The sequence below is a fragment of the Podarcis raffonei genome, chromosome 9 (assembly GCF_027172205.1).
Source record: "Podarcis raffonei isolate rPodRaf1 chromosome 9, rPodRaf1.pri, whole genome shotgun sequence".
In the NCBI taxonomy this organism is placed as follows: domain Eukaryota; kingdom Metazoa; phylum Chordata; class Lepidosauria; order Squamata; family Lacertidae; genus Podarcis; species Podarcis raffonei.
The window spans coordinates 4838208-4856704 of record NC_070610.1 but is presented as its reverse complement, the minus strand read 5'-3'; the positions used below and the strand labels follow the sequence as shown (position 1 = coordinate 4856704).

General features: G+C 44.3%; 1 protein-coding gene across 2 annotated transcripts in view; it reads left to right on the top strand.

Moving 5' to 3' along the window:
- Nucleotides 1–18497, top strand: part of LOC128420745 (dihydropyrimidinase-related protein 1) — a 35914-nt gene that overhangs the window by 14656 nt on the left and 2761 nt on the right. For both annotated transcript variants that reach the window (XM_053402602.1, XM_053402603.1), the window contains exons 5-12: nucleotides 1417–1478; nucleotides 3219–3299; nucleotides 5702–5770; nucleotides 6418–6538; nucleotides 11248–11404; nucleotides 12230–12371; nucleotides 15174–15344; nucleotides 15842–16021. In XM_053402602.1, coding sequence (XP_053258577.1) covers nucleotides 1417–1478; nucleotides 3219–3299; nucleotides 5702–5770; nucleotides 6418–6538; nucleotides 11248–11404; nucleotides 12230–12371; nucleotides 15174–15344; nucleotides 15842–16021 — 983 coding nt within the window. The remainder of the gene's footprint in view (nucleotides 1–1416; nucleotides 1479–3218; nucleotides 3300–5701; nucleotides 5771–6417; nucleotides 6539–11247; nucleotides 11405–12229; nucleotides 12372–15173; nucleotides 15345–15841; nucleotides 16022–18497) is intronic.

Below are 18497 nucleotides of genomic sequence, written 5' to 3'. Positions count from 1 at the left end.
ATGGGGTAACTGTGCCCCTGAAGGACCAGGTGCGCAGCCTGGGAGTCATTCTGGACTCACAGCTGTCCATGGAGGCACAGGTCAATTCTGTATCCAGGGCAGCTGTCTACCAGCTCCACCTGGTACGCAGGCTGAGACCTTACCTGCCCACGGATTGTCTTGCCAGAGTAGTGTATGCTCTGGTTATCTCCCGCTTGGACTACTGCAATGCGCTCTACGTGGGGCTACTTTTGAAGGTGACCCAGAAACTACAACTAATCCAGAATGTGGCAGCTAGAATGGTGACTGGGGGTGGCCGCTGAGACCATACAACACCGGTTCTGGAAGACCTGCATTGGCTCCCAGTACATTTCCGAGCACAATGTTGGTGTTGACCTTTAAAGCCCTAAACAGCCTTGGCCCAGTGTACCTGAAGGAGCGTCTCCACCCCCATCGTTCTGCCCAGACACTGAGGTCCAGTGCCAAGGGCCTTCTGGTGGTTCCCTCACTGCAAGAAGTGAGCTTCCAGGGAACCAGGCAGAGGGCCTTCTCGGTGGTGGTGCCAGCCCTGTGGAACGCCCTCCCATTCGATGTCAAAGAGATAAACAACTACCTGACATTTAGAAGACATCTGAAGGCAGTCTTCTTTAGGGAAGTTTTTAATGTGTGACATTTTAATGTATTTTTAATCTTTGTTGGAAGCTGCCCAGAGTGGCTGTGTTGTTAATAACAACAACAACAACAACAACAACAACAACAACAACAACAACAACAACAATAATTAATGTAGCTTGTGGTCTAGTGGTGGTCTATGCCTGGGCTAGGCCATATGTGATACACTGAACACTTTGTGAATCAGGAAAAAGAACTGAGAAATAAAAGCGGAGACAACACTTTCTTAAAAGACAGCTGCACGTAACTAGCATTTTTATTTTCTGCCAGAAGCTTGCAGTCTTAACAGGATCTGATCATTAACTTGACTTTGCAAGCAGAAAGTGAACTAGTTGGACTATTAAGCTTAAAATAGAAGTAGCCATGCGTGCATCTGTCATCGTATTTTCTGTGGCGGCATCTGCACAATGCATCCACCTTCTCTGCCTTTTAAAAACCCAAAAAACAGCTGTGCTCCCAGCTTTCACTGGTGCTTGACCTGAATATATCATATTTTTAACTCTGCCTTATTTTTTTATTTGAATTATCTTTCTGTATTTTAATGTTTGATACGTTTTTAAATATTGTATACAACTTTGAGATGATATGGGAGATAACAGAGAAAGATTTTAAACAAATAAAAAATAAATTAAAACTATTGTAACATAAACAGTATTAATATGAATATTTGTGTTATATATGTGAATATTTATGAAGGGAACTGTTTCAGAATGCTAAAAAAATGCACATTCGCTTTATTCTGAATACCTTTTTTCCTGTAAATAGGTGTTAATTCTTTTCAAGTCTACATGGTCTACAAAGATCTCTACCAAATGACTGACAGCCAGGTAATCTGTGTATTTTCATATGAGATCTCTGATTCCCAGGAACTCTTCTAATTGAGATCCATGCTTTTGAATAAAGCTTAAGTTTGGTGTGTGTGTGTGTTGAAATGTGACCAGTCATGTCCCTCTCCTTCCTCTGAAATGAAAGTTACTGAACACCCTCTCTGTTGTTATATCTTTGGAGTCATGAGTTTCAGGTGGGCTAACATTTAGTTTTTAATTGAAATTGTGATGAAAGTATTGTGCATATTACAGTTAAAACATAACATTATGGCAGAATTTATTGTGAACACAAATTTTGAATTTTGAAACATGTCATTTCCAGCACAGTGACTGGTATGGCCTCATGTTTTCAAGGACTTTCTTCACACGCTTGGAGCATATCCAGAACTTGCTTTAGAATATTAAACATTTACAAATGCTTGTAAATGTTTAATGTGCACTGTTTTTGTTATTTAATGTGTAGCTGTGAGGCCTCTGGGCAGGACTGGGACTACTGGAAGCTGCTGCTAGTCTTGTGAGGGGATTTTCCTCCCAAGACTTATAGCAGCTTCTGGAAAGGGCTGGGGGGGGGGCTTAGCAGGACAGTAGCCTGCCCCCCTCCCTGTGTGCTGTGCTCCCAGTTCTACTGCTCTTTTGAGAGCAAGAACTGTGCACATTTAATACATGCATTTAGCATCTAATCAAGAGTTGGCTTAGTTTTTGTTCCTACTTTTTCTCCAAGGAAAAAAAAAGCTTTGGAATCGTTTTAGAAGTTCTTGCCTTCTTCTTTTAAAAAAAAAAATTTATTGTTACCATTCACATTAACACACCATACAGAAAAAGAAAATAAATTCCATCACCACCAAAGAAAAAAAGAGAATTAATATATCAACTAATAACCTTCAAAACATAAAATACATAAAATAAAAGTGGTCTTTTTCTATGCACCAGACTTCCCATCTATTCCTTATTACAGATCCTGTATTAATTGTTCGCTGCCATTGTGTAATGAGTTTTGTTCAATTTCAATATCCCTTAATCCATTCATTGGTTTTACCACATTTTTAACACTGCTACTGAAATTATTCGAACGATGCGTATGACCTTAAACTACTATTATTATTTTCCAAGTTTATTTAAAAAACTTCCCATTTTGAGATAAATACCTGTTTTGGTTTATTTTTTATCTCTTCTGACATGCTGTTTAATTCCGCGTATTCAGCCATTTTTTGAATCCATTCTAATCTTGATGGGACTTTATCACTTTTCCAATTTTCCGCAAAAACTTTGCAGAAGTTCTTGCCTTCTAATTGTGGGAATCTGAGTTAAATTGTGAGCTCTTCATGAAATCATAAACAAGAAAGCATCTACAGATTTTTATTTTTTTTAATGTTCAGGTTCCTGTCAAACTTATATTGACAACATTTATCTGGAAGGTGGTGGAATTAGAGCCAAAGTAAATGTGATGCTAAATGTGTTACTCCAAAGCATATCTGGGTGGGGTTAATTCTTAGGATTTCAGCAGACAGGGAGGGGGAACCAATTCACCACTGGTGTCAAGCGCTGTGTTTTCCTTTGCTGATGAGAAGGGATGAGATGAAGAAACAGAGTGAAATAAAGTTTTGCCCTTTTTTTGGCTGTTGTGCTACCCTAAAAGGAAAGGAAATGTGTGTATGCATGTGTGTTTTAAAGAAGGGGATAAAAGAATTGGGATATACAATAATCTGTCATTGCTGTCTGTTCCCTTGGTACTGTATATAGCTCTATGAAGCCTTTACTTTTCTGAAAAGTCTTGGAGCTGTAATCATGGTCCATGCTGAAAATGGAGATTTGATAGCTCAGGTGAGAAAAACTTTTCTTCTACATTTATTCTTTGAGCTGTCTGATACCCTTGATAGGTAGATTCGTTGGGCACAGATGTTTGCCATCTTATCCACCCATCTGATTTGGTTGTAGATTAGTACTGCAGTGTGGCAGTAGCAATGGTCATCAAGCCCTCGCAAAATGTAATGAGTGCTGAATGTCATGGTTGTGACAGGGAGTAATTGAAAATGAGCCCTACTTGACGCCATGAAAAATTAAAATAAGATGTAAAGTAATTTATAGGTTCCCGTTAATCCTGAATATAGAAAAATCTACTGATATCAATTGGACAGATGTGCTTAATTGCGTGCTTCACCAGGACTTAATGGATGCTAGCCTTTCTCTGGACTGGACTGCTTACCCTGGGCTGTGTTTAAGCCATGCTGTGATTGCAGAAAGGTACCCAAAACATGCAGACATTATTATTTGGCCCAAAGTTCAGTACTGGGTGCGATGATGATGATGCTAGTATCAAAAAGAGGTTCTTTATTGCATAACTGTCCCAGAAAGACCTATGTGACAAATTGGTACCAATTCAAGTGCCACCTGGCCTTAGATGTCCATGCTTAGAACCAGGTAGATCTTAAGCGATGAAACAGTCAAGAAGGGAGGCCTTGGAACAGGTGGACATTTTCAAAATTCTGTCAGGCAGTTAGCATATAGAATCTGTAATAATTATCAGTGCATTTTAGTTGTGGTGGAAGAAGCGAATGGGCCTCTGAGTTTGCCAGAAATTTAATTTATTTCATTTTATTTTTGAGTTTTTGTGGTGCTATTCATGGCCAAAAACAGTTCCAGCTAAAAGCAAACAACAACATGCTGCCCAAATGACTGGGTTGCCCCAGCCACTATGGGCAGCTTCCAACAAAATATAAGAAACACAATAAAATATTAAACATTAAAAACTTCCCTTTTGACATCTGATGGGAGGCTATTCCACAGGGCGGGGACAACTACTGAGAAGGCCTTCTGTCTGGTTCCTTGTAACTTTGCTTCTCACAGTGAGGGAACCACTAGAAGGCCCTCAGAGCTGGACCTCAGTGTCCAGGCAGAACGATGCAGGTGGTGATGCTCCTTCATATATACAGGGCTGAGGCTATTTAGGGCTTGAAAGGTCAGTACCAACACTTTGAGTTTTGCTCAGAAATGTTCTGGGAGCCAACATAGATTCTTTAAGACAGGTGTTATATGGTCCCAGTGGCCCTCCAAGTCACCAGTCTAGCTGCCGCATTCCGGATTAGCTGTAGTTTCTGAGTCACCTTCAAAGGTAGTCCCACATAGCACACATTGCAGTAGTCCCAAGCAGGAAATAACTGGTGCATTCCCCACTCTGTGAGACAGTGTGCAGGCAGGAAGGGTCTCAGCCACCATACCAGATGGAGCTGGTAGATAGCCACCCCAGACACAGAATTAAGCTCTGCTTCCATGAACAGCTGTGAGTCCGAAATGACCCCAAGGCTGCACACCTGGTCCTTTAGGGGCACAGTTACCTCATTCAAGACCAGGAAGTCCTTCACACCTGATTGCCCCCCCCCGTCCCCCAGAAGCAGTACCTCTGTCTTGTCAGGATTCAACCTGAATCCATTGATTACCCTCCATCCTCCAGACACCTCCAGACACACAGGACCAGGTTCATCACATTCACTGTTTCTGATTTAAATGAGAGGTAGAGCATATTGGTGAACACCCAGCCCAAACCACCTGATGACCTTTCCCAGCAGTTTCATATGGATGTTAAAGAGCATGAGAGAGAGGGTGGAGTCATGAGGCACCCCACAAGTGAATGTTGAGGGGTCTGAGCACTCATCTCCCCATGCAACTTCCTGGACATGACCCAGGAAGGAGTGGAACCATTGTGTAACAGTGCCCCACACTCCCAACCTTCCTAGATGGTCCGGAAGGATACCATGGTTGATGGTATCAAAAGCTGCTGAGAGATCCAGCAGAACCAGGAAACAACTTTCACCTCTGTCCCTAACCTGCCAGAGATCATTGACCAGTCAACCAGGGTGGTTTCTGTCCCATGGTGGAGCCTGAATCCCGATTGGAAGGGATCCAAATGGTCCACATCCTCCAGACATGCCTGTAGTTTAAAACAATTTAAAAATAAAACAGGCACCTAGCATAACACATAGTTAAAACAGCAGCAGTTAAAATTATAAATCAGGAACATTATGCAGTAAAAGCAGATTGGAATATCCGAAATCTGTAAACTACGCAGAATACATAGTTGATTGGATGATATTTAAATGCTAACAATAAATGTTGTTCCTTAACCAACAGACATGACTGAATACAGTGTATACAAGAGACTTTTGATACATATCAGTTGTTATATTTGTAACCTGTTGGCCATCATCTTTTGTCTATTACCTCCTCAGGAACAAAAGCGTATGCTGGAGATGGGCATCACTGGACCAGAGGGCCACGCCTTGAGCAGGCCGGAGGAGGTGAGAGCTGTGTTCAAGTTCAGTCTAAGGGCTGCAGGAGCTATGCGTTAAAGTGTCTACCATTTTTTTCTAGCAGAACTAACCAAACCAAGAGAAATCCATAAGCACTTCACATCACTTTGTGATTCTGTGATAATAATACCTCAATACAGAACACCTTAATAACAAAATTTTAAGCTGTGGCCTTGAAGCTGATCGCCTGCAAATGCTCCATTGACTTCTATGAGAATATTAAAGAAGAAAGGGGTCACTCTGGTGATGAACACTTCAGTATAGCAGTTGCTTGCAATGTGGCAAGCTGATTACATTCAGTTTTTAATGTTTTTGAAGTTGTAGGAGTTTTTTCAGGTACCACCTTGAGCCATTCATGCCATTTAGATCAGGGGTGAGAAATCTTTTTTCCTGTAAGCAGTATTCTGAAATTTGTGTATAGCTTCAAATTAATTCTGCTTGCAGAAAAAGCAAAGTGTGAAGTAGCAGGAAGGGTTATATGTTTGTAAGTCAGTTAAAAGAGGAAGGGGGTTGAGGGATGAGGAACTGTTCATAAAGCAGAAGAGGAAAGTGGCTGGAATCTGGGAAATACCTGTGTGAAAAATTTGCAAGGTAATAATGAGGTTACTTTGACTGAATTTCTTTCCTTATTTCAGCTTGAAGCAGAAGCTGTTTTCCGAGCCATCACCATAGCTAGTCGCATCAACTGTCCGTTGTATATCACCAAGGTCATGAGCAAGAGTGCAGCTGACATCATTTCACTGGCTAGAAAGAAAGGTACAGAATGCAGCCTTTCATACTGTTATGAGAAAAAAACTGCTCCTTTTCCCTTATGGGGTATCCAAGAGCCCATAGAAAGTCCTTTTGTAGGTTCTCTACCGGTAGGAGAAAATAACAGAGACCAACGAGAAAATATTGAGAAGCAAAGCAGCTAGTAAGCCTGATCGTTATTAAAGCTGTTGCAACAGGGTGTTCCTCCCCACACACAGGAGGGGGGGGAGGGACCCCGAGCCATGGGCCCAAGCCATTATATAGACTTTTTAAATTGCCCGCCCTAGAGTCCAAGACCACCCCCAGAAACATCATACATACATCACAGAAGGGGTGTGGCCCAAGACTACCCCCTTAATACATCAGAGAAGGGGCGGAAATCTGGGTGTGTCGTTTCTTCCTGTCTGCCAGGTTACCTGATTGGATTACCTGGGCATCCTGAGCACTCTTTTGTTATGATAACTACTCAATTCCTGAATCCAGGTCACAGGTTTACACCCTATTCATATTTTAGATGTGCCCTTAAGACAGGATTTGTGAAAGAGACAATGGGGAGATTTCCCATTTCTTTCGACCTTGCAGAGTAATATTTGAGGTCATTTTGGGAGAGAGAAAATGGTTTCAGGACTTTTCTGTGGGTTTCAGACATGTGGTTTACATATTTGTATGTGTTTGCTTGGTACATTTATGAACATCTATTTATGTACATTTATGAACGTGGGTGGCGCTGTGGTCTAAACCAAAGACCCTAAGGCTTGCTGATCAGAAGGTCAATATCATGTATCTGAAACGTTGGACTTCTAGACATGGGTCCTTGTCTGGGGGACTCTGGGCTCTTGGGGCAAAGGCGAGGCTATAGGATCAGGCTATTTGGACTTGCTTCAGTAGTAATTCCGTGAATGAGCACACTGAAGAGAGGACTGTTCTCATCCCAATACAAACAGAAGTACCTTTATCCAGTGCTTTGAGACACCAAATAATGTCGCTTCTTTTCAAGGTGCTAGAAAGAACAAATTACCGTATTTTTCGCTCTATAGGACGCCCTCCAAAAATGAAGGGGAAATGTGTGTGCGTCTATGGGGTGAATGCAGGCTTTCGCTGAAGCCTGGAGAGCGAGAGGGGTCGGTGCGCACTGACCCCTCTCGCTCTCCAGGCTTCGGGCAGATATCCACAAGCCTTGGGAGCTCGGCGGGAGTTCCTGCGGGCTCCCAAGGCTTGCAGATAGCAGCCTCCAAACCCGACCTGCTTTGGGGGCTGGCGGTGGGGGAAAGCAGTGCTTCTCCCCACTGCCAGCCCCATAAGCTCGGGGGACAGCGGGGAGGCGGAGTGCCACCTTCCCGCTGTTCCCCCACCTGGTCTTTGGGGCTGGAGGTGGGGGAAAGCAGTGCTCCCCCCCCGCCAGCCCCAAAGAGCAGGTTGAAAGGAACCCAAAGCCTCCAGAGCCCAGCTGGAACTCCCGCTGGGCTCCAGAGGCTTCGGGTGAACGCACCTTGAATGCACAGGACGCACCTTGACTTAGAGGGGGAGAACAAGAAAAAATTTTTTTTTTCCTGTTCTCTCCCTCCTATGATCCGATGCATCCAATAGAGCGAAAAATACGGTACTCCATTTTGAACTCCCAAGCCACAGCACAAAGGTCTTCCCCATATCTACATATCCATGGCTTGCTTTCTCACCACTGGATATCTTGTGGCTCAATGTATGAAGTGACTCTATTGAGTGAAAAGCCTTGTATATGTGGGGAGACTATGCAAACATTCTGTCCGTGGTGCTGGATGAGCGCTGCCTCATTTATCCTTGCAAATTGCTACTTGATACTGCAGTGAGTCATCGAGTGATGAATACCTCTGTGCAAACCAGCAGGAATCACTAAGGGAGTAAAATGGTAATGACAGAGAAGCTAAAGAGAAGGACTTGAACTTTGTTGAATGCTCTGAGCTGGTTCTGTACAGCTTCACATCCCCTTTTCCAGTGCTCCTTTCTTTTCAGTTCTTTTGGACCACCCCTCTTCTGCGCATTGGTTCTCCTTCTGAACTGGTTCATGGCTTTCTGCATTAAATCAATCCATAGCTCATAGACCTCACCTCTTGGCTGTGCACATGAGAACCGTTTGGCGCACAGTCTGGCCATAGTGACTGGTCCCCAGGGAACTGGGTGAGATGGAGAAAGGGGCCACCAAAATCCCAGTATGGGGTTCTTCCCCCCATTTCCTCTCTGGCTGTGCTGTTTTACCTTTTTTAAGCAAGCCAACTAGCTCTTGACCAGTCCACTAAGAAATTCTTTATTGACTTTATCAAGCCATCCTTATATATCACATTCTTGCTGTACATTCAGATATGCATTTACTTGTGGTTTTCGTTGCATCCCTGAAAGTCAAACAGCTGAAAGCATGTCAGTCTGAGCAAGATGACTGAAATGCTGGCTGCACTTGCATATCTCTACTGAAAGTCTGCAGGACTGAGAGCTTGGGAAAGTGAAGGGGCCCATGAACTACTTTGATAATCCCTCAGAATAGATAGACTAGCTCCCTGGTGAGGAAATATTTTCTTCTGTTTAAACATGTCTCTCTGGAGCTCTTTATATATCTATAATTTTCCATTACAGATTTTCAAATTCAAATCAATATAACCATTACACCACAAAGAACTCATAACCCACCTACTTTCAGCAGCCAGAAACACCATAACCAGACACTGGAGAGACCTGTCAGGAGTAAGCATGGACCAATGGTACCAAATAGTATGGGAAACAGCCCTACTGGAAAAATTAACTAATAAACTGAAACTGACACGGGGACAAACAGAAGAAGACACCTTCACCCCGGTATGGCTCCCCTTTATCACATACACAACCCAACAGGACAATGACAATAATCCACCAACAGCATACAAATCAATATGGCTAACCTGATCCAAAACACACACACACCCCACTCACACACGAAAACAAAGATCACCACAGCCAATCACAAACAAACAATCACACCCTAGGCCAACCCCAAACTCTCTCACCACCAAAGGAACACAAGTGAACAACACAAGCAACGCTGACACCAAACTCTACATACACTAAGCATAATAGAAACACCACCACCTGACCCCACCCCCATCCATCTTCCCTCCCTCCACCCCCCCTTTCTTTTTCTTTTTCTTTCTTCTCCCCCTAATGCCTCAACAAATGAAACGGATTTGTAAAAATGTTACATGGGGGGAAAAAAATACGAGGCATTACACTTCTGTAAAACAAGAAAATCCTAAATAAAATATTTTTTAAAAAATCAATATAACCATAATCATTTACTTTCCTTCCCCTCCTCCATGGTTTGTTTTAGTTATCCATTACTAGTGCATATTACATATATTTTATTTTATCTCCTTTCTCATTATATCTTCACTTAATTTAAACTGCTGAATTTACTCTAACCCTGCTAACGTTTTAACTTGTTTACAATAATTATTCAAATCTTCTACAAACATTTTCCAATCTTCCTTAAAGGCTCCTTCTTCCTGTTCTCTTATTCTGTTAGTTAATTTTGCTAATTCTGCATACTCCATCAGTGTCACCTGCTATTCCTCCTTCGTTGGTGCTTTTCTCTCCTTCCATTTCTGAGTATATATCATTCAGGCTGCCATGGCTGTGTCTGCCGTAGTCGAAACAAAATAAAAAAATTCTTTCCAGTAGCACCTTAGAGACCAATTAAGTTAGTTATTGGTATGAGCTTTTGTGTGCATGCAAGGTATCTGAAGAAGTGCGCATGCACACGAAAGCTCATACCAATAACAAACTTAGTTGGTTGCTAAGGTGCTACTGGATGGAATTTTTTAATTTTTAATTTTTAATTTGTTTCATACATGAAGTGGACGATGATTGTTAGTTGATTCATTTACGATAACATTAGTTTAATTTGACTAGTCTTTACATTGTCTCCAATGTTAGTTAACGAATGGTAGGGGAATGTGGCTTTTAGGTTGCTGTTAGGATGTAGGCAGTTCCTTAGACCGGAAAACCTAACTTCTGTCATCTATGCTCTGGTGATCTCTAGGTAAGATTGCTGCAACACGTTATACATAGGGCTACCTGAGGATGGTTTGGAAACTTCAGCTGGTTCAGAATTTGGTGTCCAGGTTGCTCCCCAGGGCATGAAAGTTTAAGCATATTACACCAATTGTGGCCTGAATGCACTGGCTGCCGATTAGTTTCTGGGCTCAAGTCAAAGTGCTGGTTTTGACCCATAAAATCTTAAATGGTTCACAACTGCAATGCCTCAAGGACTGTCTCTTCCCATATGAACCAGTTCAGACCCTGCGATCATCATCTAAGATCCTCATTTGTGTGCCTCCTCCACAAGAGTTCTGAAGGGTGGCAACATGAGAACATGCCTTCTCTGTGGTGGCTCCCTGTTTGGGGAATGCTATCCCCAGGGAGCCTTGCCTGGTGCCCTCCTTCCATATCTTTAGGCACCGGGCAAAAACTTTTCTCTTTAATCAGGCCTTTGGTTGATTAACATACTATGTCCTTAAATGTGTTTGTGGGAGGTGGGGTGATTAGTTTGCTTTTGTCTATTTTGTATTTTGTGTTCTCATTTTGTATTTTTTGTATTTTTGTTTTGAACCACCCTGTGATCTTCGGATGAAGGGTGGTATATACATTTTAAAAATAAATTAAAAATAAATTAAAAGGATGGTATAATCGGTTGTGTGTTTCCATTCCCCAAGGTGCTCTTGTTTTCGGGGAACCAATCACTGCCAGCCTGGGGACAGACGGGACACATTATTGGAGCAAAAATTGGGCCAAGGCTGCAGCATTTGTGACCTCACCGCCTCTGAGTCTGGATCCTACAACACCTGATCATTTGACCTCACTTTTAGCATGGTATTAAACTGCAACTGCTTGTAAACCACCAATTCAGCCAAGGGAGTCCTTGAGCCTCTTGGATGTCAGCTAAAGTGGAGAAGTAATATGTAATAATAGACAAGTATTTTGATGTGGTTTGATTATTGTCAGATTTGTTCTTGTTTGTAAGGGAATAGCAAATACTGTATTTAGCTCAGAGTGAAATTAGACATTATGCAGGAGACATGTGACACCCCCAAAACAGGGGAGGAGTCTGCTTAGCCCTTTCCCTTCCTGACCTTACCCTGTTCAGAATTACCCCAGGCAGCTTACCCTCTTCCCCTTTGACAGGGAAATCGGCTCGGAAAGGATGGTTTTAAGTGACAGGAAGGAAAAGGATTAGATAGCCTCATCCCCATCCACTCAAACTGGCAGTCTTCTGTGACTGCTTTTCAGTACAAATCAATCAATCAGTCCGTCATCAGATGGTTCACAGGCCTCCCATGGAACATCTAACTAGGTCCTTAGTGGGATGATTGTATAGAGTGAGTTTTTAAAAAAATAATCTGTAAACAAAATTGCTGTTCAGTTTCACTTTGGTTTGCCTTACTGATGCTGTTAACAGAGACCTGAAAAACACTAGGAAAGATACCCAAAGAACAATACTTTGGAGAATAGTATTGATGTGAATGTGGAAGCAGAGACTGGAGAGGTTAACAGAATTGAAAAGCAGTAGTTAACCATAGAGTATACATTCCTGAATGAATGTGTGGCACCAGTAGCTAGAAACACAAATGGTAAGCAACCCACATCCTTGCCTCCAGCCTTTAAAAATATTTCTGTCTCCCCTCTATGTTCCTTCAGTGGTGACCTGCAAGTGACTGGAAGTGCCCACTGTACCTATAGCACAGCCCAGAAAGCGGTTGGAAAGGACAACTTCACTCTGATTCCAGAAGGAGTAAATGGAATTGAGGAAAGAATGACCGTGGTCTGGGATAAGTGTGTGGTAAGCAAAGGCAGCTGCTGCTTTACACCAGATCCTGCCCTGTACTGCTCAGAGATTTCCAAATCTAACTTTTAGCTAGAGGGGACTGGGGTCAGTGGGCCAACACCCAGGGCCTTTTATTTGGACTCACACACCGGGGCCTCAGGACACACAACTCTGCCAGCCTGGGCTGCTGTGATGCTCTACTATGATGCTGGAACTTCATTTAAAGGCGACCAGGAAACTTCCTTTTTCTACAAAGTGTGGCTGCCAAAATGTTTCTGGGAGGCAGAAGCTTTGCGCCACCACACATCAGTGACACTAGTTACCAGGGCTGTCTTAAGCATATGCGGTGCCGGGGTGCAAAGATCCACCCAGCACCCCCCACCCCAGGTTGCCCAGTCCCAGCCATGCAGAAGGGCGGAGCCAGCCGGCCACCTCAGCCCCTTGCTGGCTCAGTCACCCCTAAACTTGCGGCTTAGAGCCGCCCACAGCAGAAGAGCCTGCTGCGGCGCTCCAACCGATGGGCAGACTCTTCCCCGGACTCAACTCTTGGGCCCTGGACTCTCGGCCTGGCGCCCCTGAGAGCCTGGCAACTGGGTGCCCCGCACCCCTAGTGCCTATGGGTAAGACTGCTAGTTACCAGTCTGCTTCTGGACTCAGTTAAAATGCTGATATTATCATTATTTCTCCCAATTCAATTCTGTCGGTGCTGTCACTTGCATTGCCAAAACAACTACGCGCGCACACACACAGTATCAGCAGGCTTGGGATAAGCCCAAGGTTTGCAGAAGTATAAGGGGGTGGCAGCACTGGATTTAGGGCAGCGCAACCAGTTCCCCCACACTGGGCACCGAGCCAAGGGGGCACCTTCCCAAAGCCCAGTAAACACTTGGCTGGCTTTGGGAATGGCTCTGGCAGGATCCTAGAGCCCTCCCACCTCCTTTCCAAAGCTGGGAAAGCACTTGCTAGGCCCTGCCTGGAGCCGCCACCAAAGGCCTCATGGGCCACATATTGGACCACCCTGATCTGAGCGATTGTGGTGGAGCATAGGGACTCAGGCAGTCCCAAAAGCACCTGGACCCCAGTTGTTGAAGTCATCCGTGGGTCCTTTGCACCAAGTTCATGCATGTGAGACCTGCCCGAAACAAGGTGCTGGGGACAGTGTCAAGTTCTCAGTGGTTTTCTCCCCTTGCCTCTGCAGCTTGGTTAGCCTATTCTCTTACTCACTGAGGCACATGGTTCTCTTTTTTCCTTTGAAACCAAGCCTATCTCATTGCCCCTATTCCCAAGTACTACTTGTATGGCCCATGAATATTGTGGCAGCTTCTGGGAGCTGCAGTCAAACCTCTTCTTACGTCTGGCTCCGCTCGCCTCCAATTTGCCCAACGTCCGCGGCAAACCCGGAAGTAACCGGTGGGTTTGCCGCCATTCGTGCATGCACAGAAGCAGCAATTGCTGTTCGCACATGCACAGAAGCAGGCAATCGCCGCCCGTGCCTGCGCACAACGGCGCCCCTCCCAGAGACCTGTTTCAACTTTCGGACGGGCCTCTGGAACGGATTGTAGTCATGAGTAGAGGTTCCACTGTACTCACATAGTCCCAAGATCTTAAGTGATGCTTCCTCCATCTCCTCCCAGCAATCTCTCTTGTATCCATCAGCACCATCATCTCGCCCCTCCCCCATGCTTCATCTCTGCTTAAAAGGGACGCGGGTGGCACTGTCGTCTAAACCACTGAGTCTCCTGGACTTGCTGATCAGAAGGTCAGCGGTTCGAATCCCTGCGACAGGGTGAACTCCTGTTGCTCTGTCCCAGCTCCTGCCAACTTAGCAGTTTGAAAGCATGCCAGTGCAAGTAGATAAATAGGTACTGCTGCGGCAGGAAGGTAAAAGGCGTTTCTGTGCGCTCTGGCTTCTGTCATGGTGTCCTGTTGCACCAGAAGCGGTTTTGTCCTGCTGGCCACATGACCTGGAAAGCTGTCTGTGGACAAACACCAGCTCCTTCGGCCTGAAGTGAGATGAGCACCACACCCCATAGTCGCCTTTGACTGGACTTAACCGTCCAGGGTTCCTTTGCCTTTACCTTCCCTTAAAATCTCTACTTGCTCCACTCCTTGTTCTGGTGGCAGCCTCCTTCAGAGCTTAATATCTTCATTAACCTTCATTCAGTTAATGAATTAACCATTCATTCAGCCTTCATTAACCTGGTGTGGTCCGGTTGTATTGTGCTACAACTCATATCATCCTTGGCCACTGGCTAGCCTAGATGGAGTTTATGGCAGTTGTGCTCCAGATTTAGTAGCGGGCAGCAGGTTGGGGAAGGACAAATAGCCCAGTCAACCCACCAGGTTCATCATCCTTTATTCTAACGGGGCCAAACAGTCATTTTACCCACAATAGCCACTATAACTAAGCAAATCAACAGGCTTCTTCCACTTGCCATGCAATTTTTCTGGCATTTTGCCCCTCTGAATTCCAAGTCTCAACTGCTAGCTTCATTTGCCATCTGCTGGTATGTTAAGAATTATTTTTTTAAACTCAATTACCTTTTTAATAAATAAATAAATAAATAAATCCATAACTAATTCCAGGAAGAGCCACCAAATCTAATACCTGTCTACATCCGCATACATATTCCTGGTGGCTCTTAATCTGCTGCAGGAAAGAATACCGGTGATTTAATGGCAGATCTTGTCCATTTGTTCCCAGTGACTTAGATGTTCTCTGAGTAAAATTTTGTTGACCACCACCTCTCATCTCTGTTGTATGTACACATATACTACTATTCTTAAGATACGTTACTCATGGAAAATTTATCTTAGTCTTCAGGTAAAATGGATGAGAACCAGTTTGTTGCCATTACTAGTACCAATGCAGCCAAAATCTTTAACCTCTATCCGCGAAAGGGTAGAATCGCTGTGGGTTCGGATGCTGACATTGTGATCTGGGACCCAGAGAAGGCGAAGACCATCACAGCCAAAAGCCATAAGTCGGTAAGAGGAAAAGCTCTTCAGTTTTTTGGAGAACTACTTAAGGCACTACTGCTGCAGGCTGTCAAAAAATACCCTCAACCACGGCAGCACAACATGTGCCCAATTGCTCCTTACTGCATGTGTGCATCACCCAATTGTGTCTAGAGAATGGATGCCAGTGCGGCTACCATCAAAGATACACAGGCAGCAGGGCCGGCCCACCTGTGAGGTGGGGTGAAGCACCCACCTTGGATGGCAGAAGCCCCCAAGGCAGCACCCCACTGGCAGAAAAGCGCCACCAGCTTCTGTGCCAATTTCCGGTGAGACTTTGCCGAAACCTGCCATCATCGCTGCCACTTTGTGCCACCACACCGTGACGTTTTAATGGTTTTGACTCCCTGACTATTAAAGAAAATTAACTATCATGTTTAACACCTTCTACAATTTAATGCCGTATAAATCATTCATGCCTATCAATAAATGAGAATTAACTGCATGTTCTGGCCTCCCCATTGCAGGCTGTTGAATATAATATATTTGAAGGCATGGAATGTCACGGTGCTCCCCTCATAGTCATTAGCCAAGGGAAGATTGTGTTTGAAGATGGAAATCTCCATGTAAGTAAAGGAATGGGCCGTTTCATTCCCCGGAAGCCCTTCCCTGAATACCTTTATCAACGCATCAAAATTAGGAATAAGGTAGGTTTGTATAGATATCCAAACTTCTTGTTGCTAATCATTTCTATAACATGTTATAATGTGCAGATGCTTGAATGTATATATTTTTGTAGAACAATGGGTCATTTCATCTGGCTGTTTGAGCCCACCCAGGGATGGCTGTGGGCAGGATTCCTGCATTACAGGGAACTGGACTAGATGACCCTTGGGGTCTCTTCCATCTCTCCAGTTCTGTAATTCAGAGAGAGCAATGTGCCTGAGGAAATACGCAGTGGCTGTATCATTACTGAGATCCACTGCCCAGTTCCAGTCCATTTTGAGACACGAGTTTTGCCATTGTAAAGGTAAAGGGACCCCTGACCGTTAGGGACCCTCCAAATGCCCTTATTTTCCAGGGACAGTCCTGGATTTACAGAAGCCGCCCCGCTTTCTGATTTGATCCTGGAATGTCCTGCTTTTCCTTAGAGGTAAAGGGACCCCTGACCATTAGGTCCAGTCATGGCCGACTCTGGGGTTGCGGCGCTCATCTCGCTTTATTGGCCGAGCTTCCGGGTCATGTGGCCAGCATGACTAAGCCGCTTCTGACGAACCAGAGCAGCACACAGAAACGCTGTTTACCTTCCCGCCGAAGCGGTACCTATTTATCTACTTGCACTTTGACGTGCTTTGGAACTGCTAGGTTGGCAGGAGCAGGGACCGAGCAACGGGAGCTCACCCCGTCACGGGGATTCGAACCGCCAACCTTCTGATCGGCAAGCCCTAGGCTCTGTGGTTTAACCCACAGAGCTACCCGCGTCCCATTATACATGTGAATAAAAGTTAAATAAAAAAATGAGAATGCTGGCTGAAGCTTTGTCATTTTACAGGGATGGGGGAAATATTGAAAATGATCCATTGATCATTTGTGGGCCCTCGGGGAATTTCAGGTTGGCATACCCAGTGCCTGGCATTATCAATCAATCTTTATTACGGTCCAGAGACCCAACAAATCGTTACAAAGCAATGCACAATTCATACAGCCTGCCTCCAGGTTAAACAAGCATTTTGTTCAGACTTAAAGATAGGGATCATTGTTTCTTGCAAACACCGATAAAAACTTTGCCACTGCTAATGTTCTAGCATTTGTCCGGTCTTCCAATAGGAACCTGACATAGTGAGCCTCTGATTTTCCTGGGAAAGGTACCAGCAAGGGTAATATCAGTTCAGCCCTGGCTTGCTCATATTTCACACAGTGCAGCAAAATATGTTGTATAGAATTGATGTCTTGAGCACACGAGCAAAGTCTGTCCTGGTAGGGAACTCCTCTCAACCTGCCATCCAACACTGCAGAAGGAAAGATATTTAGTCTGGCTTTGGTGAATAACCTTTGATAATTTGGTACTGTCAGGTTTTTAATATAAGGTGTTAACTTAAAGACATGCCCATATTGTACTCCTACTGCCAGCGGACTACAGACTGTGTGTGATCGAGCTCGCAAGTCACTGTGTGTATTATCCCATAATCTTTGCTTTAACGTCTTTAGGGCACCTTCATAAACCAGGTAATAAAGTTGGTGGGGGGTGACAGACCAATAGAGGTGGCTTTTCTAACCATGGTTTTCTGCCATATGCTGACAAATTCCTCATTGGTCAAGTGTTGGTACAAACCCTTCCCTAGATCAAACACTACAATCCTGAGCCAATGTTTTAGGGCAGCCCACCACGCTTTAGTTGGAATTGGGCATTCACCAGCTTCTGACAGAAGTATGGAGTTGGGGACGCAGTTGGGTACCTGCTGCAGAGATCGTAGAAATTTTGCCTGAAAGCCATCTAGCTTTGGCAGGTCCCCATTATGCCAGACATTTGCAGCGTACAGGAGTTGGGAAACGGATTTTGCGTTGAAGACCCTTAAGGCTGCTGGAACATATTTGCCGCCCTTTGTGAAAAAGAATCTGAGTATGGCTAGCTTCGTGATCTCCGCCTTTTGAAGGGAGGTTTGCCAGTGGTGCTTCCAAGATCCTGTATGATGGAATGTGAGCCCTAGATAACTGAAGTATTTAATCTGTTCAAGGTTATGGCCATCCAGCACCCATTTAGACCGGGAGAAGCTTCTTTCGAATACTAAAATTTTAGATTTTTCATAATTAATGGATAAACCATTTCTAGAAAACTTCCTCATCAGATATTTAAAACCTGGTCTGGAATGTGAGATGATGGCCGCGTCATTCACATATAACAACAAGGGGGTCCTTCTCATTCCTTTTTTTTGGAAAGTGCCCACCTGGGTCCATTAAGCTCTCTTCTAGGTCATTTAAGAATAGGCAAAACAGTGTGGGGGCCAAAATGCATCCCTGCCTCACCCCCCTAGTCATCTCGATGCTGTTCGATAACTGTCCCTGCCAACCGCATCAGACCTGCAGTTTGGTTCCATTGTACAGGGCTTTTATAAGAAAGAGGAGTCGTTTTGTCCTGCAAAATCAGATTTAATTCGGATCATAGCTGGGATCTGGGGATGGAAT